The 25,230-nt window shown below is 46.8% G+C and overlaps 2 protein-coding genes across 6 annotated transcripts in view; one reads left to right on the top strand and one right to left on the bottom strand.

Annotated features, from left to right (window-relative positions):
- Positions 1–15,226, bottom strand: part of HDLBP (high density lipoprotein binding protein) — a 40,848-nt gene extending 25,622 nt beyond the window's left edge. The window contains exon 1 of one of the 2 annotated variants that reach the window (XM_082056597.1): positions 15,091–15,226. The gene's annotated coding sequence lies outside the window, so the exon portion shown is untranslated. Of the gene's footprint in view, positions 1–2,105; positions 2,191–15,090 lie in introns of those variants that run through there. The other variant, XM_082056598.1, reaches the window with a different exon arrangement.
- The window catches only part of SEPTIN2 (septin 2), a 122,201-nt gene that overhangs the window by 84,608 nt on the left and 12,363 nt on the right, over positions 1–25,230 (top strand). For 3 of the 4 annotated variants that reach the window (XR_014184397.1, XR_014184398.1, XM_082056224.1), the window contains exons 1-7: positions 15,319–15,409; positions 17,504–17,536; positions 18,171–18,291; positions 21,309–21,395; positions 22,141–22,264; positions 24,492–24,626; positions 24,860–24,977. Coding sequence is in view for 2 of the 4 variants with exons in the window: in XM_082056224.1 (XP_081912350.1) it covers positions 17,528–17,536; positions 18,171–18,291; positions 21,309–21,395; positions 22,141–22,264; positions 24,492–24,626; positions 24,860–24,977 (594 nt within the window). In the remaining 2 variants the exon portion in view is untranslated. Of the gene's footprint in view, positions 1–15,318; positions 15,410–17,500; positions 17,537–18,170; positions 18,292–21,308; positions 21,396–22,140; positions 22,265–24,491; positions 24,627–24,859; positions 24,978–25,230 lie in introns of those variants that run through there. The other variant, XM_082056223.1, reaches the window with a different exon arrangement.

Here is a 25,230-nt window from a genome sequence, read left to right as displayed (position 1 = left end):
TCCTTGAAGCCTCCATCTCAGAAAAGAGCTGAACATTCAAAGAGACATCTAAGGGCAACATTTCTCTGTATGAATTTCTGCTTTGTCACCCATACAGCAAGCTAAGAAGAAATGCTCTTCTTCTCCAGCAACCTCAAACATCTGGTATATCACAAGCCTAAGGGATTCATCTCTGGCCAAAATTGGAGGCAGCCATCAGAACGGTATTTTAAACGTAATGTCAAAACCAGCGGCTCAGGCATTGCCTTTGGAGCCTACATCTCCTTGACTTTCCACTTGAGGTTTTGAAACTAAGGTTACAGCTATGTCATGCTAGCATGTGGCTGACTGGGTCAACAGGTTTTAAACTGCCTAGTTCATACACCGTCTGTAGCACCGGCTTTGTGCGCCAAAAGAAGTTTCAGAAGTCTAGATTGTGCTTAAAATAAAGAGAATGAAATCATCCTAAAAATAACCTCCAGCAATGGCCAGACCTAACCACACGGGAAACATCTGTACGAAGAGAAGCAAAAGCAAAGCCATGAGCTACACTGCCAATAAGATCAGCATTCGTGCACAGGAATATCAGTTACCTGTTACTTAAAACTACATTTAATAACAATATTAGCATTTTTTACTGGGGGTAACTGAAATCAGATGCAGCTAGGATCGCACCCAGCAACAGGACCGGGCTGGCTGGGGCACCCGCTGTTCTCTCTGACACCCAGCAGGGCAGGGTCAGCTCTTAGTAGATGAGTGGTCACACATGAAAATGTTTTCCGAAAACCAACCAGCTCTCCCAGATAACAAAGGCCAAGGCCCCTGGGTTTTGGAAGGTCACACAGCTGCTGTGTGGCAGGACAGGGTCTTTCCCTTCACACTGATTCCTGACTCAGTACACCTGGTGCCTTATGAGACACAGCCAGGCTCACACCTGACCTGCCCCCGTGTTTACTCTTCCATTACACCATGACCTGCCGTCCCTGCCTGCCCTCACCCTTGGACAGAAGCTGTTTTTGGCCTGTCCAGCACACAAGAACCTGCGTCCTCCCGCGCAGCCCCGGCGGGACAGGCCCTGGTGGTGCTTCTCACCAGGGCCGGACTCCCACGGCCACACACCGAGAGGGGCAGCGGCCTCAGGGCCCACTACGTGCCCGCCTGCTCCTGGACACCGGCACGGGCAGGCGGGGGGCAGGCGGGGAGCTGCCGGCCGCTTCCCCCCGCCAGGCCCCGCGGCCCAGGCCAGGCCGGGGCGGGCGGCGCCGCCAGCGCCACCTCAGCACTGCCGGCACCGGGGGCGGGGCGGCGCCCTTAAAGGGCCCGGCTGGGCCCGCTGTCACCGCGCGGGCCCGGGGCGCCGCCCGTGCGGGCCCGGCAGCACCAGCCCGACGCGGTCCTCCGGACTGCAGCCCGGGGGCGGCCGCGTCACGCAAGCGGGGGAAAGGTGGTCCCGCGGGAGCCCGGTGCCAGCCCCCGAGCACGGCTCCGCAGCCGCTGGGAAGCTGCCGGTGGCGGCAGCGAGCTCGGCATTCGCACCTTCCCGCCGCCCGCTCGTTCCCGCCGGCGGCGCAGGGAGCGAGGCCGGGGTGCTCGCCCCTCTGGTCACGGCAGGACTCGGGCACGGCTGCCCGCCGCCGGCGCTCCGTGGCTGATCCGGCGCTGGACGAGCGCCCGCCGCCGACCGTTTTGGCTCGTACCAACCGCAAACCCTCCGGCCGCCGGGGAATGACGTGGAGCCGTCTCGACCCGCGCCGCTGCCCGTCTCCTCCCGACGAGAGGGACCGCGCCGGCCCGGGCCGCCCCTCCCCGCGCACCCAACGGGGCCCAGCGGCCCCATCAGCTCGGGCCGGCGCTACCGGCCGACACAGCCGCGTTCGCACCGGCCGAGGCCGCGCCCGGAGCCCCACCCCCATCTCCCGCCGCTGGCTGCCCCGAGCGCCCCGTTTTCCGAGTCGGCCCCTGCCGGACTTTGCCCGGCCCGGCCGGCGGGAAGTTGGCCCAGAGTTTCCCGGCGGCGCCGACACGTCGGTGCCCGGGGGAGGACGCGAGGCCGCGCCGGGCCGCCCCCCCCGCCCCGCCAGCCTCCACGTCGGCACCGCGATGGAGGGGCCGCCCCCGTGACTCACTCCGGCCGGTGCCCGCTCGCCCGCCCTGCTGGAGAACCGGAGCGCTCCTGGGAGAGCGGCGCGGCGCCCGCCCCGGCGCCTATATAGGCCGGGCCGCTGCCAATCCCCGGCCCGCACGTCAGCGGGACATGCCCCTTCCCGGCGGGGCCGGCCCGCCACGCGTGCCCCACGCCACCGGGGCCGCCCCGCCGCGGCGGAGCAGAGCACGGCCCGGCCCGCGGGGCTGCCCCCCGCCAGCATTCCCGGCCGCCTTCCCCCACACACCGCACCGGCGCGCAGAAAGCGACTCCCACCCGTGAGCCGGCGGCTCCGCGGGACGCAAGGGCCAGAGCTGCTGCAGAACCGAGTCCCGAGAGTCACTTCGGCTCCCCAGAGCTGAGCATTACCGACTGGTTTTGGCTGAGGCCGGTTTCACGCAAGGTTAGCGAGCTACAGCGGCTCCTGAGGGCCCCGGTGAGTCTGAAACCGGAGGGCAGCACCGGAGCACGGCAAACACCCAGAGGGCCGGGCGCTCCTCCTCCGGCACAGCCTGTGCCAAAGCAGCAGGTACCTGATGCTGCAGTTGCAGACGGGAGAAGGGCAAGGTAAGACTACAAAAACCAAACCAACCAACCAACCACAACTCCCCTCCGCATCCCAAAAGAGACCCTCTCCTTATTCCAATCTCTAATTCAGAATAGAGTGTAGAACGGGAAAGGCAAGCCAGCAAGCACAATACTCTCCTGCAGAGAGGATGTTTGTTGAAGTTTGTGCAATATAGATGTTTTTAATTATTAGTTCTGCACCCTCAGGGAACTGAGGGAAAAAAAGTCACATCAGTGTAAAAATACATGGAATTTGAACCGATTTTTGCATTAGCTCAGTCTCTGCCCATTTTCCTACACAGGATTAATTTTCCTCATCATTCATAACTTGTTTAGTGACTGGTTTTCTCATTCACGCCCTGCTCTCTCCTAGACCCTGGCAAACTAAACGCAAGAACCTGCTTTGTGGACCTGTGACCACAGAATTTCAAGCTTTTTGGAATAACTGCTTTTCATTACATACGGTAATTTTTAGAGGCATTCATGCGATGTATTTATGGACACATGGATGGTATTTAGCTTTCAGTAAAATTATGATTACTGAGTATTACTGAACAAGAGTAGGAGCTTTTCCAGTTTTGCTCTGTTGATCCTGTGGGTGGGCGGATATCATTAAAGCACTTGAACTTTTTGACACAATTTATCACTGAAAATAAAAATGCACTAGTGGGTAAAATCAGGAAGTACGTTAAAGGGAGAAGAACAATCATCAAGAGTTCACACACTGCCCAGGCACCACAATGACCCATTTCCCCACTCCAGCCTCTCCTCAAAAAGTCCGTGAGTCTTTGCGAGGACACAGGGACGCTGCTCTGAGCACAAGGCTGCCGCACAGAAAGGCAGCGGCCGCTGCTGCCACGTCATATACGCTCCAAGAGCTGGCTCAGGCTCCTCCGACAAAACACATCAAGGCTGCGGATGCCAGCAGCACCCTGCATGGCACACGTGAGCAGGCTGGTGCCGACCCAGCCAAAGGCAGAGCTTTGGGACCTGCACAAAACACGGCACCTCCAGACTTGGGACACTTCTGCTTCCAGGGGCTGTAATGTGGCACGTGGAGCCCAGCGCCCTGAACCTGGCTAGAGGTGCACGGTGAGCTCTGGTGCGTTCACTCCCTTGTGTTTATCTCCCCAGCGCTCCTTTCAACACTCTAACTTCACTGCGTCCAATTAACTCCGGCAAGGGTAAGTACTGCCATGCCCTGCACCGGGGGACCAGAGGAGCACCACAACCCCCAGAGAAGAGCATCTTACTGACACACCAACATCCTTCTCCCTCAACTCCCTCTTATTATCCAGTTCAGCAGTGCCCTCTGTGGGGACACACTGCCTCGTGCCCACAGGACAACTGTACGTAATGCTGCTGCAGTCACTGGGGTTGCTGGGACATTACGGATTGCTGGTTTTTATCACAGCTTCCTCTCCAGGACTGTCTAAGAAGGATCTTCCCCATGTGTTTCTGCAGCTCTTCCTTTACTTGCAGCTGCAAGGGGTGGGAGGGCAGTCTGCCAGGCCCAGGAGTCACCGGAGCACCTTGCTGCGGGCCACCCTCAAATCACCATTTCTGCTAAAGAAAACCTGTCACAGGCTAATCTCCTTACAGCAAGATCTTCCATATGGGAAAAGGATAGTGAGGGGAGAGCTCACTTTTCCTACCTCATTAAGTTCAAAAGTGTTCTGCATGTGGATAAAAGCACATTGGGAGGATGCTAGGAGGCACATTTCAACCTGCTGCTCCTCCTGTCAGCACAACATTAACCATCCATGTCCCACCCTGTCCCTCTTCTTCAGTAAGACCTTTGTGCCTGCGCTGTCTACTTGTCCATGAGTGCAACCTCACATCAAAAAAAAAAAGAAAAAAAAACACCCATGGAGATGTGTGTAAAATGGCTCCTCAAGAAGCCAGGCATAGGAATTTTTGGTAGTTGAGGAGAAAGGAGACAGAGAAGGTACCCAACCCCTTGACAAACAACCTGCCCCTCTCCCTCTGTCATCCCGTATTTTGGCAGCATTACAACAGATCCTGGTTTCATGACTTTGGAAAACAACTGAAAAGAAAGCCTCGCAAAAAGAGCACCAAAGTGAGACAGAAAGGGTGAAGGCTTGGGCAATATGTAGTTTCCACAGCTTATCAAATTGGCAGCTTATATCTCCAGTTTGAGAGAGGACACAGAAATGGGACCAGCAAAAATACAGAATGCACACAGAGTTAAAACCAACAGTGAACAGGTTTGGTTTTTTGGAACATATGTTCACCAGTATGAAAGCAAAGGTTGAGGAGTTAAGAAGCTTTCCATAATCATACCACCCCAGGACTCCTGGGGAAGAGAGAGGAAACTTTCAGCTCCCTAAATCACTGGAGCAAAGACCACAAAAAGGTTGGTCTTTCCTGGCACGGCCACCCTCAGCTTAGCTAGGATTTTGCAAAGGATTTCTTCTAGCCTGTTCTTATTTTCTGTTCTTATAAGAGATCCCTATTTTTCCTGCCAGAAACTGCAAGCCTTATTTGGAAAGCAAGCCAAGTATGCTCCAAAGTGTGCGCTGTGACTTTATTTCCTGTTAAATATAACTCCATATTTCCAAAATGGTACAAATAAGCACCCTTTTTGTACTCTGGGTGCTTATCCCACACACTGAAGCCAGAGAACACCACAAAATAACTGCCCCTGAAAGCATCTTGGCACATCCTTCACCTGCAGCACGAGGAGAAAAGGGGCTGGGGAATCCCTTCCACCATCCTAGAAAAAGCAGTGGAAGAGGATTCAGGACACAGGGCACTTGTATATCAGAGAGAACCTGAGTTCTCAGCCAAAGCAAGGAAAATGTTCTTGGCTCTAAAGCTATCAGTACGGCTTGCCATGGGATCTTTCAATAGTATGTTTTTCTCTCTACAGGAAAGCCTCTATTAAACAGAAATTAAGTGTTGAATTTTATAGATCACTCTGCTAAGAGAATGAAAAAAGTTTCATAGCAAAAAATGGTTGAATATGAGTCCACATCGCTTATGTCTCAGTGACTTTGAGACCAGATTTTCTTTATTTGCCATGAGGAAGGAAACTCCCAGGGATGTGCACGTCAGGCACCTGTCTTCTCCATTCACACATCAGTACCAGGAAGAAATGATTCTGTAGGCTAAATTCCGCCTTAATGCAAGCTCACCATCTCCAGAGGCTCACTGTGAACATGCGAGGAGAGAACTGCTGCTAGAAAAAGTCCATCCCAGCCTAGATACTAAACCGAACTCCAACCATTTAGTCATGTTGCGAAAAAGGGAGGGAGGTGGAAGAAACATGCGAGGCTGCATGTGTTTGTCTCATGAGACCCAGGTGGCAGAAATAAGGGGTCCCAGGGGAGTGTAACACCACTTGCCTTTCTTCTGGTAAACCAACATTGTTTGTCGAGGGCAATTCTCTTGCACAAGCAGAAAAGCTGACCAGACTTTGAAGGAAGGTGGCTAACCTCAGCAGGCTGCTCAGGCCAAATGGGTGTTTAAATGACTTATTTATTCCTGGCACCCTAACAATAAAATTATGTAACTGTCAGCTAGCAAACAATATATACACTGCTCTTCCTAGACTATGACAGGGTGCTCTATAAAAAGGAGCAAGCAAAACAGGTAGGAAGAACAGGAGCAACTTAGTGGTGTGGACAGAGTTCTAGTGTGAACAAGTAGCTTTGAGCTACCTGACTGCAGAAAGAAGAAAAGCTGCTGGTTAAGGGGTAGATATGCATGCTTTACACAGAGACACGGTGAGAAAATGAGATACAGTGGTCAATGCAGACAAACCAGTCAAGAGACTCGAGCTCTACTCTTAGTTTTGCTGCTGATTCGATGAATTGACCAGTGAAATTCTCTCGGTTGCCCTGGCTGTGCACACGCAGTAGTCCTGGTTTACTCTGTGGACTCATTATTTCATTTCAGGTTGTTCAGAATGCTGTGATCCTTGGACGCCAGGTGCTATGACAAAACAAATGCCATTTCAGAGATGTGGAAGAAAGTCAATGGACAGTTTAATAAAATCAACCCAAATGCAAAGCAAAAGGAAGCCACAGAGGACAGCTCAAAGTCTGTATTTCCACTTACACTGGGAGAGAAATCTGATTATTTAATACAAACTGGGCTTTCAGGAGAAGTTAAGATTTCACATAGCCAAGATAAAGTGGAATAGATAAAATGGAATGAGATTAAAACAGAAGTAATACATTCAGACCAAAAATGACCAAGGTGAATTTCCCACCCGTATTTCGGAGAGGGTTATAGGCAAATTTAGCAATTGTAAAGGTTGTCAAATAGACGCAAATTTCAGGTTCTTGGCCTCGGGGAGCCAATAAAGATTTTGAAAAGGAATACTTTCTAAAGAGGACCACCAAGTGAAATAAAGTATCTTCCTGTGTTCCTTTAGAGTTTCACAATGAAACAGAACACTGACTTGACTCAATGGCAAATGAGGTTTGGAAAACAAAGATTCCCAATGGGTTGACTGGAAAGTGGGAAGAGCACAGAGATGCAGAAGTGAAAGAAATGCTGGAGGTCCAAGTCTCCGAGCGTCCAGCTCAAGCTCCTGCACGACGCAGGGTCAGACCAGGGCATTCGGGGATTTCTTCAGAACTTTCGGAGCTGCACAAGCTTTCTGGGCAACCCATTCCAATACCTGGCTATCCTAACAGCGAACAAGGTTTCTCACTTGCAGTCAGAACCTTTAATTTCAATTTGGGCTCTTCACGCAGATATGAACTTGCTTTTTAATGTCAGTTACCACCACACTGTGTGCTCACCATGCACAGGTGAGGGAGCCGCGGCACTGCTCACTGTCCCACCTGCACTGCAGAACAAATCTCCCACAACCAACTAGGCTCAAAGTTACTCCCCAAAGCCAGCTCTGACACTTGCAGTTCAATATCAGTTACCAAAGAAGTGCGGATTGAGGAGACACTGCAGAACAAAGCGCACACTATTTCCTTTCTGCTCTTCAAAAGGCAACTTTTGCTTCATCCTCCTTTGGCTACGAAGCTGGAGTTTTTTGTTCACCTTTCAGTGTCTCTTGTTCCCTCTGCCTTTGCAATTGCAATATAAAATGAACATGTGACCAGGTGGGGTGTTCTGGTTTTTTTTTGTTGTCAGAAGCTCTCATGCGCTACATATCACGTAGCTTGGAAAGACAAGAGACTTGAAAGCCCTGAACCCCTTTCACATTAACCATCTTATATATAGAAAATTCAAAGCTGATTGTGTCCCTTAGCTTGGAAGCGTCACGGTACTCCCCAAGGCCCTTGGCAGGTACTTGCAGACTGATGCTTCGCAGGGCAGAATTTAAGGAACTGCTTATGGCTGTTTATAAAGACGACAACCACTTCTTTGTTCACAGACTCAATTAGGTAAATATACACAGCAAATGGAAAAAAAGGGGAAAAAAAAAGCAAGCAAGGTTGTTCATGGCTCCTTAAAAGATTTTAAAGATTCCTCAGTTACTGGCGTTTATTGGACAACAAAGACTTAGGAGAATGTTGGAGCTCCATTTCTACAAACTTCCTATGCACTCTGGTAATTTTTCTCCGAGTTCCAGTTCCCCGGGTCACACGGCTACACCAGACTCTCCAGTTTTGTAGATCTTTTCTCTTTACTTCTACCTTTCAGTTACAATAAGCAGCTTGAAAATATGATTCAGAAGAGCTAGAATTATTATGACAAACAAAACTCTCAAAGAATAAAATAATTAAACTTGCAGGGAAGCTAGTGCTTTCTCTGGAGAGGGAGAGAACAATTTTAAATTGGGAAAAAAAATCTTCAGTTTGGCAACAATTCCTCTGAAGAGGCATTAAAGTAAACATCTGATTCCAACTGCCACTTGTTAAGAGCAATGATAGGACCCTTGCTGCTGAAGCACAACCCTCCCTTTGTCCTTTTCACAGCGCATGCAACAGGGGCTCAACATGCCCACAGACAAACACTAATTCCTGATCTCTACCAGGCCAAGCAAAAGACTCTTGGTGTGTTAGACAAAATCACATCACGGTGATCTAAACTGACAGTGAAAAATCCAGACGGTCTTCTCTTCCAAATCTGCAAGGCCACTCTAAGCCTGCTATGAAAGAGGAGAGAGATAGCGAGAACTCGGAGTAAAACTATTTCCAATAATTGTTACAAATAATATTATTTTACACTTAAAACCTCTTTTCATAACCGAATCATTTGCAGTCCCACCCTGCTCGTCTCTGGGCCAAACTAGAAGGGTACATGTGCCATTTTAGGTACACATTTCTTCCTTTGATACCTCGTGCTGTACAGTCCTCCACTCACACATTGTTATTGTCTTTTGGATTAACAGACTAGTGACCGGAGCAATACGAGTTTTTATGAAAGGAGGTGTAGAACTTCACTTTTAAGTTTCCCCAATGCTACTTAACCAGCTCTGCTTTTAAGTAACAGTCACACATGTACACCTTGCTTCCTCCAGAGATTCCAAGGGTCCTTGTAAGACCACGCACCTAAATCCTCACAGGCTACACCAACTGCTGAAGTATTTATTCCTTTGGAAAACAAAAGCCTATGCAATAACAGGCTAACCATAACACCCTCCCATCTGTACTCTCACCCTGCCTGCTTCACGACCTGTTCTCGGCTTCCCTTTCAACCGCTCTGCTGCAGGTTTACAAACAGCTTTATCACTTGAGCAGAGATAACAGCCAACTTTCTACTGCGCAATGGAACCAGTCAGGGCCTGGTTTGCAAAGAGCAAAAAGCTCTGGGAAGGGCAGGGGAGGCCAGACAGTCCCCAGTGCCCACTGGAGACACACAAACACCCTCCTCCTTGCCCAAGGCCGCTCCAAGCAGCAGCAAGTCCACGTCCCCTGGTCCTGCCCTACCAGGGCTTTCTCTGGCTTCCCTGCATTAACTCCGACCCTTTCTCTCTTCCTTGCTCCTAACCTGACCTACATATCCATCCCATGCTCAGCATAGACTTCGTTTGTCCCTTATCCTTGGCAAACATCCAGTTGATTTTGTGAAATATCCTGTTTAATTCTCAGTGCCAGAAGCGCAGAGACAGACAGAAACAACAGGGAGAGAACCAGCAGGAGGTATTACTGTAAGCGGTACCACCTGAATTAAGCAATGGACGTCAAGGTGTTCAGAGTTCCTCTAAAAAAAAGAAAAAAAAAAGTCTTTTTCAGGCAAACCACTGCAAAACCTTTGAAATATCAGTCAGGCAAAACTAGCAGGGATGGGAGAAAAAGGACAGGAGAGTGATGCCCATGCTACGTGCCAAAACTCTAAACCAAGCCTGACCTTTGAATGATGCAAGACTCCAGTTATCCAATCCCCAATGAAAAATATGCCAGAGGTTACCTTTATAAAAACCAGCCATACCTGCCTCATGACAGTCACTGTGAGATATGACACCGGTAACCTTCCTTTCAAACAGAGCCCCAATACATAGGGGTCACACAGCACTTTCACGGAGACCCCAACAAGCAATTATCAGCTTAATAACACGGGGACAAGCTGGGTCCTGCCAGCTCCACACTGAAATGGAAGAGTCAAAACACCACAGGGCTCCAAGTCCATCCTCCTTAAAATCCAGCCAGTTGCTGGGATATCTGACTACAAAATGCTACAGCAAATGAGTATCAACTGTCGTCGTATTAGCACTCGCTTCCAGAAATCTTCAATCACAGCTATGACTTACGCAGGTACCAGGCCAGGTGTGCACACCAGTTGTGCGCATGGATGCTGTCACCAGAACCACCCCGAGCTGGGATATATGCTTATATGCAAGTCACTTGTGCAATTTGGTTTGTTGGGGTTTTTGTTTGGGTGTTTGTCTTCTCTTCTTCCATTAACGCTAAAACCAAAAAACCACAACTATCAGTTCCATCCCCAACCTTTTCCCAAATGGTTCTTTCTTGGTGGAAAACAGTTCCAGACACTGTGCTGCTGAGTGGAAGAGAAGCTGGTACTACTGCCATTTTGTGTCAACAAGAAAATCCATTTTACTTTACAATTAAATTAAACAGCGTCATTTAAGGGAGTTTGCATTAATATTACTGTGCTATTCAATCCTCTCAACGGCAAAACTTTTGCTGTGAATCATCATTTCTTGGTATTTTACAGCTACTGAACCAAGCCTTTCCCTTCTTCCAGGGCTGTTTTTCCATTCGAGTTAAACTCATGACGATTTCCTCTAACCGAGCCTTTCACGGTCCGTCTTTTCTCTTGGGTTTCTCCCTGTTTTTTCTGCCCGCTTGACAGTTCTGCCAGATGCAAGATTCAGCAAAACTGAATTGTAAGAAATAACTGAAGTCTACCAGCAAGTTCAGAGAAAAGTGTCTGTATTATATGGTAGCTGCTAGAAAGGATATTCATATTTCTGAGAGACTGCTGGGAAAACACCAGAGCTTGTGTAGGTAGAAACGCCAAAGATCACCTAAATCAAGGAAAAAAGAACCACTTCAGCTTTAACACACATCAGTTTCTTATGAAACAAAATAAACCCAGAACACTCATCACAGCCTGATTACTTTTCCTTGTTAGAATTAAAACCTTAAACACATAAATCTTCTAGCAACACAAAGTCTTCTATACACCTAAAATATTCTAAATAAAGCAGCTATTTTCCCCCCTGCTTTGGCTAGAGCTTTTCCTCCTCATTTATTGATACATCTTCTTTCAAGCCGATCCTCTCCTGCTGAAGTCACACAAGAGCTACAGGGCAACGTGAGCTCAGAGAAGGAAGACAATTTAAAAGGTTATTAGATTTTCTAGGCATGCAGGACTTTTCCATTTACGATGGCAATGTAAATCACAAGATCTTAACAGCAGATTTTTAGTCTTTCTTTTAAAGCTAAAGGACAGCTAAATATAAAGCCACATGCTGTATTCTCTCAGGTATAACTCCACATCCAGGATAAGCCTGTAACGCAAAATTATTCTTCTAAACCTAGGAATTTCTAAAGTGAAAAGAGCTCTTGAAACAAGCCCCAAACCTGGGACACTAGACCCTTGCCTTAATAAGCAGAGCACAAATGCCCAGGGTCCACAGACCCGCCCGCTCTGGTGCCTCCTGACCCCATTCCCCACCAACCGCAGCCGCAGAGCCCACAATAAACACCACATCCTTGTGGAAACACGGACTCCACTGCAAGAGCTTCTAGACCAAAGCCCCAGCAAAAACAATAAGCAAACCAGAAAACCACCAGCAAACCCCAGGACGCTCTACAACACAGCCCAATGCTCCCTTCTTGCAAGGTTGGGGTAATCAGGAAGAGGAACAAAGGCCACATCCTGCAGCTGAGTTCTGCCTTCCCATCTCCTCTTTATCTGTTCTTATATTTAATACAAGTAACACTTACTTAATTCTTGTGCAGACCCATGTTGCAGAAGTTTTAGAGGCTTTGTAACGTGCTCTTAGACCAGTTACCCTCATTACACCCTGGGCAAACATACCTTTTCCAGCCCCCTTTAAAAACTCCCGTTGCAATTTCTTCAGCTGCACGTGTCTTTGTCAAGAGTAGAACAGCATTTCTGTAAAGGTAACACTACAGAGGGGTGTCATTGTGCTAAACAGCATGTATTTCTGTGGTGTCTGCTACGGACGGAACTGCCTGACCTACAATTTCTCTCTTTCTGGTGGCAAGGAGAGTGCAAAGGCATTTCCAGACCCCATCTGTACTGCTTGGAAGTTTCAAAACACCCATGAGGACACTTGCCAGAGTCTTGCTGTTTTGCTTTAAGGTTCATTTTATAAGATCTGCATAGTACAGGTCTGAGGATTTCCTTCTGTAGAATTCCTGAATACAAAACCAAGTTGAACCATTTTTGAGTGACTTAAAAAAAAGAAAACAAACCAACAGTGATGTTTTCACATAAATCTGATATTCCGTAGAAACTCATGGCTCAGATTGTCAGATACCCTCCCAGTCGTGGTGAATGAACTTTTTCAACCACACACCTGCATTCAGTTTGAACACTCAATGCCGCTGCCGACTGCTCTGACCATCTGACTGGTAGTAACCCAGGTGAATTACCTACATTCTCACAGTCCTAAGTGCACTTCTAGAGGCTTACCACACTTCTATATGCAAAAGGAAGAGTATGTTTTGGGAAAGAAGGTATCAGCTGAAGTGCTATAACCAATAAAACATCCCAGTTGTCTTTGAAAAGGTGTAAACAACACAGGCTGGCTTGTCTGGGTGGCTCTCCGCTGGTAACAGCTATGAAATCCAAGGTTACAGATCTCTCTTCTAATGGACAACACTGTCATCAGAAGCAGCTCAATGTGAACTGGAAAAAAAGACTTGCTACTTGACTGAGAACAACTGCCCTTATCCTACCAAAAATAAATTACTATTATTGCCATTATGCTACATAACATCATGATGTTATATTCCAATTCCAGATCAAAAGGAAATCTCTTCCCTGATCATCTCAGTCTAGAGAAGTCAGACCAATGAAAAAAATGAGGAACATAATAACCTTTAATACATAAGAAGCAGTGTCATCACGTTTTCACCTTTTTCAGGCAGAATTGAGGGAGATGAAGAAAAAAAGGACAACAAGAAATCAGCTTAACTTGCAACAAAGGAGAAGACAGGAGTATGTGCCACCATATCAGGAGTGAAACACCAGAACAATTTATATAGGACAAACACAGAGTAATATTTCTTAGCTGCTTCTTGGAAGCCACTTAGAAAACTGTCTTTTGAGAATGATCTAGGCTTACTGTATCTTGCTGCAGTGGCAAAGCTCTTCCACTCTGCATTTACGGGCCTCCAGATATTGCTGCATCCACACCTAACAAGAGCTTTTCCTGTGCCTGTCACTCCGGTCTGTGAAAAACTACACTACTGTGGACTTTTTTGGAAGGAAAAGCTTGAATTTTTCTTGCTGCTTAAGTATGCAGGTGGCCCTGCCTACAATTTGGGCCATGCTGCATGAAAAGTCAATGTACAAACAGGAACACTGCTTTCTCTATCAGCTTAAATCTAAACAGGCAAAGGGCTGGAGACATAGAGCTTTAGCAGACGCGTACCTACAAATGACAGTTTCTTTTCCTGCCTTGCCTTTGAGGTATATTCCTCTACCAGAGGGAAGAATATCCAATCCACCTACGAAACAATACCTGAAACACCACTTTCCAGTCTAGTTTGGGAGGCAAAAAAAATAAAAAGTAAAAGCTGTTACACTACCCGTTAAATCACCTTCTAACTGAAAACAATTGTGTAGCATTTGGACAGCAACAATAGGAAAAATGGAGATTAAATCATCAGGCAGCTGTTTCATTTGTCTTACTAAACAAAAAGCATGCAATAAAGGAATTCAACACATACCAACGTGCAGAATTTTCTCTGTCATTACACAACAGTACAGGAAAATAAGCAGCTCCTTCAAACCCCTTGGGACTGTGAACATCTCTAATCTTCACTGAGTTGTGAATTGGATTCAAATTCTAAACTAGAGCCGCAAATTCAAGGACCCTAGCTCATCTCACTGGTTCTGAGTGAACTGCTGTTGCTATTACCAACATTCCCAGCACAACCTGCTCTCTTGCTGCTCATCTTTCAGGGGCAGGAACTGGGAATCCAGCTGGGAATCCTTCCTGCCATCTGGGGAAGGCCAGCATGGCAAGTTACCACACGCCAAGCTGCTTTAGCTACAGCCACGCTGAGCCCAAGGATCACAAACTCTCTACACTTAACCCTCGATCGCTGGATTGCGTTCTATAAATAACCTGCAACAAAACCACACGGCAAGTGGGTGAAGAGGCAGAATTTCCCCACTGTCACGCACAGGCGTCTCCCTGCAGAGCCACAGGTGAGGCTGAACCGCTTCTCCAGAGCCCCGGCCTGGGGGGCCACCGGCGGCAGCTCCGACCCGAGAGACCGGAGCAGACACAGCCCGGGACGTGCCGCCATGCCGGAAGCGGGGGAAGGCGGCCGTGCCCTCAAGGGCAGCTCGGGAACTCCCCCTGGCGGGTGGGCGGCCGCCGGAGGGAGGAGAAGTGGGGCCATGACTCATGGGTTTTATGTCCGCTCCGCGCTCCCCACCGCCCGCGCATGGCAGGGAGGCCGCTGCCAGGGGAGGGGCGGCGGGGGAAGGCCGGCGCGGCCCAGGCACGAAGCGCGACCCCCGCGCAGCCCCCGCGCCCCGTGTGGAGCGGGGCCCGGCGGCACGTGGCCGCCCCGCGCCAATGGGAGAGGCCGAGACCATAGAGCGGAGCCGGGCGCTCGCTAGACATTCCGCCCCCGGAGTCCGTCTCTCTGCTGCCGCCATCTTGTTGGAGGCAGCGGAACCCGCCCGGGCGCACAGCCGAGCCCGCGCCCACCTTCCGCTTTACCGGAGGCACTCCCCATCCCCCGGCGCCCTCCCCCGCGGCCGGCGCCACTGGGCGCCGGGACCGGCTTTACCTCTAGTAGGCCCGCAGCGAAGCCTATGCTGGGTACGAGGCCGAGGGGCCGGCCGCCATCTTGGTGAAGCAGAGGGATATGCGTGACCTACTAACATACGGGTAGACCCTCCCCACGCACCCTTGGCCGGCGGGTTGCTATGGGAACGGGGCGGGCGCATGCGCACCGGCACCCGCGCCGCACCTCTCGGCAACACCCCGGGGGCGGAGCTCGAGGGGCGGGGCTTGAGGGGCGGAGCGCCCTGGCTCCTCCCCTTCCCCCTTGGCGGCGCGCGCGCGGGAGCGGCGACCGGGGTCGTTGGTTGAGTGTGGGGTGGCAGGTGAGACGGGCGAGGGACGATGGGGTGCGGGGCGTCCCACTCCCTCGGGGGATCGCCGCCCTCCCTCGGGGGATCGCCGCCCTCCCTCGGGGGTCGGGGGCCCGTCTGCGCGGCCCCTTTCCGGGGGGTGAAGCACAGCCCCTTCCCCAGGTCTTCGGGAAGCGGCTCTGGGCGGGACGCGTTCGGCGGGCCGGGCCTGAGGGAAGGCGGTGGGGCGGCCGGGAGGGGTGCGGGGGAGATGCTGGCGAGGAGGAAGCGGCCGATGGTGGTGTCGGGGGGTGGGCGGGCTGGAGCATCCGCCGGCGGGGACCGCGGAGCTGCGGTTCCCGCGCTCCAGAGCGGGCACGGCCGGTGCCCCGGTTCTCCTAGAAAACTCCAGCCGAGTGGGTGAAACCGGAGGGAACGGAACATGACCGACCAGCTTCAGAGGAAGATCCGGCCTGCGTGGGAGCGCTCAGCCGCTCCCCGAGGGGAACGCTGTGGGAAAGAGTTTCTGAGAAAGGTTTTCTGTGCTTGGTCCGTGTGTTAAAACACAATGTAACTGCAGCATCTGCATAAATAGCTCTCCCACATTTCATGGTGGCTGTGAGAAACTTTCCTTCGCTCTTCGCCCGCCTCCGAGGTGACAGACGAGCCTCATGAATTAAAAGAATGTTCTTCAGTGTTTTAGCGGGATCTGGTTTTGTTTGGCATTGAAAAACCTTATGGGGAATGGTTGTGCAGGGATCAGTGACATCCCTTGGAAGGAAGAGTGGCTACTGGAGTGATCTTGAATGATGATAAAAGCCTCACAGGTAGCCCCTTCAGTAGCTGAACACTCCATAGCTAACAGACCAGCTTCATGACTGAAACACAGACCTTGCAGACCCTGTCTTTTATTTTCAGCATGACATTTCGTTTGGGAAGCATGTTATCCAGATTTTATTCCGTGTGTGTAATCAGGATGCCAGATTTTTGTCAGCAAGTTCAGCTTCACGTGAAATGACACCAAATTGCTTCCGTGTTTTGCACCTTTACTCTGTCCTTCCCATGAAAAACTCCCCTCAGAACTAACCTCTCTCTCTGCAGGTCGCAGTGAAGTAATCACGGTGAGCTAAACTTTGGTGTCATTTCATATGAATCTGAGCTCACACTTTTGTCAAAATCTGGAAGATGGAAGGAATCAGATGGTGATAATTTCAAATCCGCAGGATGAAGGTGGGAGCGGGCCAGATAAGGGCTTTGTGAGTGGGAACAGAGACCTTTTGGTGAGAGGGCAGGCCAGGGAGAGACGAGAAGGAGGACTTGGAGCACTCAGCACTTGAACGTACAGGAGAATCTGGCATTTTTATATTGCCGTAGTAAATTATATGATCTCTTGAACAGGTTAGCATGATAGAAGTGTTGGCAGGTCTTTGTCAAGAGGCTTTTTTGCATAGAGGTGTTAGATGAGAGTATAGGATTTGGTGTTTGGTGTTTTGCTTTGGTTTTGCGGGTGTTTTTGTTTGTTTTGTTTTGTTTTTTTCTGTCTGTTTTGTATTTCAAAGCGATGCAGCCACGTGTGAAAATCTTACCTTGGCAACAGAAGTTAAAATGCCTGAGTTTGCAAGCATCCAAATGAAAGAGGAGGAGGAAACGTTTCATTTTGAATCTGTCAGCTCGTTACAGGCCACTTGAGCATTAAAGGAAATGTTGAGGGGAAGGAGGCTTAAAAAGAAACAATAATACATAGGTTGGTTTTTCGAACTTTGAAAAAGCTGTTTCCTGTAAATAGTGAGATGGCTTCAAGTGCCGTGTGCTCGGTTTGCTTGGTTTCCGGTAAGGATGCGAACTTTTCTTCCTCAGACTTCAAAATGGTTTATCACACATCTAGTGTCTTTAGTGATCTGCGTTCGTGTTAATTGAATTTATTGTCCAATTATCTTAATAGGAACAAAGGCTGCTGAAAATTCTGCTCCTCGTTAATACCAAAGAGTCAATTCAAAATCTGGACATCCAGTCAAGAACGCTCGTTTTTTGCTTTAGTGTGCAACAGTGGGCATTATATTGTTTGGTGTTTGTTTGGTTTTTATCCTACAATTTTTAATAAGCTAAAAAACACTATTTTTTTTCCAGATTTGTTCCTGACTTTCCATAAAAATGTCTAAGGTAAGAATAACATTTCTGCCTTCTGATGTAATAATGTGAAACTGACATTTCTTTTTTAAATATTAATCTGCGAGTGTAGAATGCGTAACTTGCCTTGTGTTTCACAGTGCGTCCGTATGCCAATTTATGGGTCATAAATAAGCAAGAATTCACATATATAAGACATAATGTTGAAAGATCGAGTGATGAAAACATATATTCGTTTCCTGCAAGTAAAAACCTCTGCAGTTAACTTACTTATACCCTTGGAAGGATTCAGTTTGGTCACAGAGCTGCATACAAGCTCCCTGTTGCATTTTCATTGAAACTTCCATTGTGCTACTGTGTTTTGAGCAGGAATCATTTACGAAAAGGATTTTCTTAGATTTAATTCTTTCATTTGCTAATAGAAGCAACTGGTCTTCCAGCAAAATCCTTCAAAAACAATGTGGTGACTGAAAATGTTATTGACATGTTGGGATTCATCTAATTCTTGGTCCCTTGCATTTGGTAGAACAGGTAAAACACCCACGTTAGCTTATTGGAGTGAAATGTGTTTGGAGAAATATTTGAAATAAGTGAGGAATGAGCAGTTATACAGACACGTATGTCTTGAATGGTTGCTTATTGTTGTCTTATTTTATTATCTTTTTAGCAACAGCCCGCTCAGTTTACCAACCCAGAAACCCCTGGCTATGTCGGGTTTGCAAACCTTCCCAATCAGGTTCACCGCAAGTCTGTGAAAAAGGGCTTTGAGTTCACTCTGATGGTGGTTGGTAAGGAAACGCTTTACTGTCCGTCACAAAATTAGTGTTTGCTCACTGGGAATTTGGAAATCAAGTTAATATTAGTTCCGCTATTGTAGGGCTTCAGCTCATATCAGAAAACTCTTCTGTATTGTAGCATTTAATTTTCTTTTATAGTTTATGAACTCATGCAGCGATTGGTTTTGACACTACAAGGCGTGTTTGAATACATTAATAAGTTTGTGGGTGAAGAAATTTTGTGTGCTCCAGTGATTGTTACTTCCCTCCTTCTGTTTCATAGGATTCAAGCATTCCATTTCAAATATGCTTTAAAACTGGTTTCTCATTTGAATACAATCTGTTTGCTTGCATGTTTTGGTTGAGAGAATAGTATTGAGGAGACTATTCTACTTAAAATGTTCTTTATGCTTCTGTAGCTCAAAAGAATCTGAACTCTTTCTACCCCTTCTAAATAGTCTTGTAAGAGAAGAATGAGAAGTGGATTAGATGGTTTTCATGTGAGCTGTTACTTTTTACGTTGATCTTGATTTTCTTTTAGCAGTTATAATTTAAAGCTTAATTCTATTTGATATTTCATTGGGAAGCTGTGTTGGTATCTGGAGCAGACAGAAACGTCTCGTGTGTCTGCAGAAATACCTCGATCCTCTAAGAAGTCGGTGTCATTTTTGTGAATGAAGTAGGTTCTCAAATCAGGCTGGGGCATCTTTTATCTGTCTCCTGGTCACACCGCTTGGGAGCTGAAACTTCCAAGTTTTGGTGTTTGAACTCTGTGATTCCTGCTTTTAAAACAGGCTTTTGCAAAAAGTAAGCCTAATAGAATTAGATTCTTTATTGCCTGGTGTCACATAAAGTAAATCACATTTGCGTGTTAGATTTGTCCAAGAGAGACAGTGGAGATGAGCAGGAGAGCTGAGGCGACGCGTGGGAGCCAGTGTTTAAGTTCTTAATTATTTTGGCCTCTGGTAGTTACAGAGTGAGTCTGTCCTCAAACCTCCCATTAGTTTTGCCAAATGGCAGCTTTGATCCTGTTTCTGGCTTTTGTAGTTCAGTGTCAAACCGTCGGTCTTTATTTTTGTCTTCCTAGAGTTTTATCATAGTCGTTTACTGTATCTTTCAGTAGATTTGCATAGGATAATATCACAATGGATATCTTATAAAATCTAAGGGTAAAGCCAAACTGTAAGCAGACGGCTCACATTATGAAATCTGCTGTAACTCTTCAGCATGTACTGTTCAGCGATCTGAAAAATCCAAACAGTTCTGGGAAATGAAAGATGTGATTCCTCTGCTGCAGCTAAACTTAATTTAATTAATCTTTGAGATTAATTGCCAGTAGTGCTATGGGAAACAGTTCTAGCAGAAGGCTGGGTAAAATTATATAGACCAAACAGTTGTTTGTAGCCTCTTGTAAAACAGAAAAGAGGGAGGAAATGCCACATTGTCAGAGTAACAGAAAGGCAATTAACCCCACCCATGTCGCGAGTAAAATTGAACTTCACAGCCATTGCCTGCCGGTGTTCTACGGGGTAAATGAAAACTACAGGCAGATAACTTGGAGAAAAGTAATTTCATTGAACACTTGGAGTGATATTTTAAGATACACTGGCAGAGGGAAGCAGCTGATGTAAGATAAAATAAACTGTGCTTCAAACTGTTGATTATTTCAACAGTTTGGAATGTGAATTCTTTCTCTTGCAATATGCATGGGGTTAAAGGATGTGGGCTAGATCACAGTGCCTCTGTTGAGCTATCCTTCATTAGGGTGCCATGCTGCTTAGTTTCTGAGCAGGAGACTGTTTCTTTAAAAGCTCCCAAAGTTTCTTAAAAACTGTGCTTCAAACTGTTGATTATTTCAACAGTTTGGAATGTGAATTCTTTCTCTTGCAATATGCATGGGGTTAAAGTATGTGGGCTAGATCACAGTGCCTCTGTTGAACTATCCTTCATTAGGGTGCCATGCTGCTTAGTTTCTGAGCAGGAGACTGTTTCTTTAAAAGCTCCCAGTGCTGGCATAGTCCTGATCAATGGATTTTCTTCTTCACCTTGTTTTCTCTGCTATTGCTGATTGTGGTTTGTGAAAACATGAGCTGGAGTTGATAACAATTTGGCTGCTTGGCTGTGTTGCTTCCAAAGAAATCCTAACCCCTTGTATGTATTAGCAGTTTCATGTTCCTCTCCATGACTTCATCTAAATAGTTATTTCACTCGAGAGTCGTTAGAATAACTCTGCATTTCATTAATCCTTAACAGCAACGATGAAACCCGGTTTATTCTACATGTAATATTTACCCAGACTGAACGTATGGAATGTGCCACTGGTTAGAATGGGACTGTGGTTGGGTTTTGCTCAGCTGATGCCGTGTGAGTGGCGTGAGATCTGGAGAGATGCGCTCCATGAGGCGCGAAAAACTGGCATCTCCTGCTCAAATCTGTATTTCAGAACACCATTCCGTCTCCTTCTTTCTTTCCTTCAGGTGTTTGTGTCGGACTCCTTGCAGAACACCCCGTGTTACTCAGTGAGCGGGTGCCCTGTCATTTTTTAGATCTGATTTTTAAAATTAATTCTGTCAGCACCTCAAACAAAACAAAAATTACAGAGAAGGATTTTTTCAGTCAATTCAAGTACTGAGCATTTCAAGCTGCTGGTCTTCTTTTATGCAGTTAACATTTGTTCTGATTAAGATCTTGATGAATTAGCTAATGAGTTGGCTTTTGAACTTTTCTCACGGGTCAGTCTGTAGCCCTAGAGCAAAAATATGTTTGCTAATGCCCAGTTTCGTCAGTGAAAATGTGCTCTGTGTGTGTGCTCTGTAGCCATTCCGCTTCCCTTGGGTTCTTGTTTACCATTTTGACGTATAAAAGCAGAAATAAACCCGCTTTCTGATGGCAGTCCGTGCAGAAGCTCCGCAATGCCTTTTTCATTGGTTAAGTTGATTTAGCGTGAAAAAAAGGTTTAGTCAGGTGGTACCGTCTGGATATAGTTGAAATTAACTATGTCAATATGTTGACTTTATTTTGAATCACAGGTGAATCTGGACTGGGAAAATCTACATTAATAAACAGCCTCTTCTTGACAGATCTCTACCCAGAAAGGATAATCCCAGGAGCTGCTGGTAAATGAACGTTCATTCGAGTTTCTCTGTTCTCAATGCTTTTTGGAGCCGAATGCTTTTCAATTTGGATGTTAGTAACAGCCAGTAGTGACTTCTAGCTGTAATGATTTCTAATGTATTTCCTCATGCCTGAACTGATAGAAATGGTTCCCTCTGTAGCCTCTTTGTTGTTTGGTCCTGGGCTGGATTCATATTGGCCCCTAGAAAGTTGATCCCTTCTGCTTAAAAAAAGTCATTGTGCCGCAGCAAGACAACCAACCAACTAAACCCATCAGGAACTTTCATTAATTTTTCGGCTATTACGATTCCAAGTGTATGCATTGTTTATGGCTGCGTGGACTTGCAACTTGATTCCTTTGCTTTGGGTTGATATTTAGTGAATCTGAACTTCACCTGCTTTTCTTATTCAGTCCCTTGTCCCTTTTTTATTCTGTTCACCAAAGCATCCAATAGTCCAACAGAAGGTAATATTGTAAGAAAATAGAGGACAGTGGTATTTTTTCCCTCTTTGCTACTTGTGGAATGACTTGTGTTAGTAATTTATCGTGTTAGCTGATGATTACTTATCACTTTCAATGTTAAGAACAAATTCCATTACATATAATTTAGTATTGTTCTCCAAATTGCTGATTACCTCTGTTTTTTTCTCAATCCCTTTTGCCTTAGCTTCTACATCATATATATCTCTCAAAATTACGCGGTCTTAGAAATTCTATTCTGAAGGACCGTGTTTATTGTCTTTTAGAGAAGATAGAACGCACTGTGCAGATTGAAGCCTCAACAGTTGAAATTGAGGAGAGGGGTGTGAAGCTCCGTCTGACGGTTGTAGATACACCAGGATATGGGGATGCCATCAACTGTCGGGACTGGTATGTACACAGCGGATCTGTTGGCCTAGAGATATAGAGATTGTTCTGGGGGCAGATTAGGGAAGGAATAAGTAACTGAAGTGGGGCTCTATTATTAATGATATACGGCTCAAAGTCAGAAGGTCCAAGTAGCAACTCTATCTCTTTTAAACATTTCTTTTCCAAAGGTGATAGAAACTGATTATACTGCTAAGTCATTATCTTCCTTTTATTTTTTATTTGGTGTGTTATGTGAAGTGCTGAATTTGAAGTGTGATTTTTCAGAGATGGGCATGTTTTCTAGTTTTGAGGAAGCTTGATTTAAGTTTTAGGAGTTCATTAATTTACCTGTAAAGAGGCATCAATAACACACAACTTGAAATAAATTCTGTGACACAGATATTTTGATTTATCCTTTTTCCTAGTTGACTTTATTAAGTTTGGAAGGGTTTTAAGTGAACAGCGTCCTGAACTTTTTTATAGTCAGAAAGCTATGGAACCATTGGGACACAAGAAATTCAGCAGTACTCTGATAAAGCAACTTATCTAGTGTTTAGTGCAAGTAAAAATCCACCTTTAGATCTTGTCCACATTCATTTGAGCATTCTCACATTCTGCATTTTCATCTTTGGGTTTGATTATTTGGGTTTTTTTTTTGAGAAATTTACATTATAATAAGTACTGGGAAATAATCTTGAGATCAATGGCAGTCAGTTTTTGATGGTAATCCCTCTTCCCACATCTCTTAAGGCCCTGAACCTCAAGGCAGGGACCGAGGGAATGAAATCCCTCTAATTGTAAGTAAAGATCGGGTTCGAGACCACCTGAGGAACTTGAACTTGTTAAGGTGTAAGTCCACGGCACCCACCGAGCTGCATCCCCTCTTGTCGGGTTATCTGTGGCAGGAGTGGTTGCCAAGCCACACTCCACCTTATTTCAAAAGTCACAGCACCCAGGCAGAGACCACAGTGGCTGGGAAACGGGAAACATCATGCCGGTTTTTAAAAAGGCGAAGAAGGAGGATCCCAGGAGCTGCCAAGCAGTCAGCCCCACCTTCCTATCCTCCTGGGAGATGTGTTGGAGCCTGGGAGGTGATTGGACGCAGCCAGCAGCACCTCAGCAAGGGCAAATCATATCTGACTGATCTTGTGGCCTTCTATGATGGAGAGGATAAAGGAAGAGCTACTGATGGACTGGGAACTGGCTGAAGGGAGGAAACCAGAGAGTTGTAGTCAATGGGGCAGAGTCCAGTTGAGGCCTGTATCTAGTGCAGTGCCTCAGGGGGCAGTGCTGGGGCCGGTATTATTCAATATATTCATCAACGACTTGGATGAGGGAATAGAGACATTCAAATGCAGACATTCCAACCCGCCTGGACACCTTCCTGTGTAACCTCATCTGCTCCATGGGGGGATTGCACTGGATGAGCTTTCCAGGTCCCTTCCGGTCCCTGACATTCTGGGATTCTGTGATACTGGGGGATGAAAAATTGGGTATGAGTTGGTGAATGCACATCCCCGAAAACCATTCTTATCCTGGGCTGCATTAAAAGCAGCATGGCCAGCAGGTCGAGAGAGGGGATTTTCCCACTTTACACTGCTCTATGAGACCTGGGTCCAGCTCTGTCCTCAGCACAGGACACACGTGGACCTGCTGCAGAGGGGCCAGAGGAGCCACAGGAATGACCCGAGGCTGGAACAGCTCTGCTGGGGGACAGGCTGAGAGAGCTGGGGTGTTCAGCTGAGAAGAGAAGCTCCGGGGAGACCTTAGTGCGGCCTTTCAAGACTTATTACTAGGCCCTGCAGTAACAGGGCAAGGAGCAGCAGTCTTAGACCGAAAGAGGGGAGATTTAGATGAGATTTAAGGAAGAAATTCTTCCCCGTGAGGGCGGCGAGGCCCTGGCACAGGCTGCCCCATCCCTGGAAGTGCTTAAGGCCAGGCTGGACGGGCTCTGAGCAACCCGGTGCAGTGAGAGGGTCCCTGCCCATAGCAGGGGTTGGACTAAGTGGTGTTTGAAGGTCCCTTCCAACCCAAACCATTCTGTGATTGTAAATCAACTTGGAACAAGTAGCTTAGATTATCTTGAGCGTGTGTAATTAGTACTAGTCAAAAGATAAATACTAACCCAAGAGAAGCTTCCTGTACGAGTTAAGATGTGTGTTACATGTATGTATATTTTATCTTAATACTAAAACTATTGACCATTTGGGACCCAGCATGATTTCTTGAGTCCGTATTTGTTTTACAGTTTTAAGACCATAATATCTTACATTGATGAGCAGTTTGAGCGATATCTGCATGATGAGAGTGGTTTGAACAGAAGACACATCATAGATAACCGAGTTCATTGCTGCTTCTATTTCATTTCACCGTTTGGTCATGGGTAGGTGTTTCTCTGTCATTTTGTTTTTTAAATGATATTACTCTGAGGAGTTGGTTTGCGCCTGTTGACTTAAATGTTCACAATCAGATTGCCATTACTTACAGGAGTACTAGAATGCTGGAATTAATTGAGTGTGTTCTTTCTGTGTAAGGAGGGAGATCGACATTGGTGTGAACATAAATTGGTCATTTAGATTAAAATTAAATGTAACTTTTTCCATATTTTAATTTTAGCCTTAAGCCTCTGGATGTTGAGTTTATGAAGGCCATACACAACAAAGTAAATATTGTACCAGTGATTGCAAAAGCTGACACTCTTTCTCTGAAAGAGCGAGAAAGGCTAAAGAAGAGGGTGAGTATTCTTCTAGCTTGCAGAAAAGTGTTGTACTTTGGTTCTAGCAGTAGAGCCATTCTCATTCGGCCTTGCTGTGGCCTAGCCAAGAAAAAGATCATCACATGCACAGTGTAACATCGTTTAACATGTAGTTTGATGTCTTGTAAATTCTTGTATTATGTATTTAACTGAGACATTGTCCTTAAAATGTTGCCTGCAAAATGGCGGATTGGCAACATTGACGATTATGTCATGAGTGAATTTTGAAACT

The sequence above is a fragment of the Streptopelia decaocto genome (genome assembly GCF_964273445.1).
Source record: "Streptopelia decaocto genome assembly, chromosome: 6".
In the NCBI taxonomy this organism is placed as follows: Eukaryota; Metazoa; Chordata; class Aves; order Columbiformes; family Columbidae; genus Streptopelia; species Streptopelia decaocto.
This window is presented reverse-complemented; position numbering and strand designations above follow the sequence as displayed.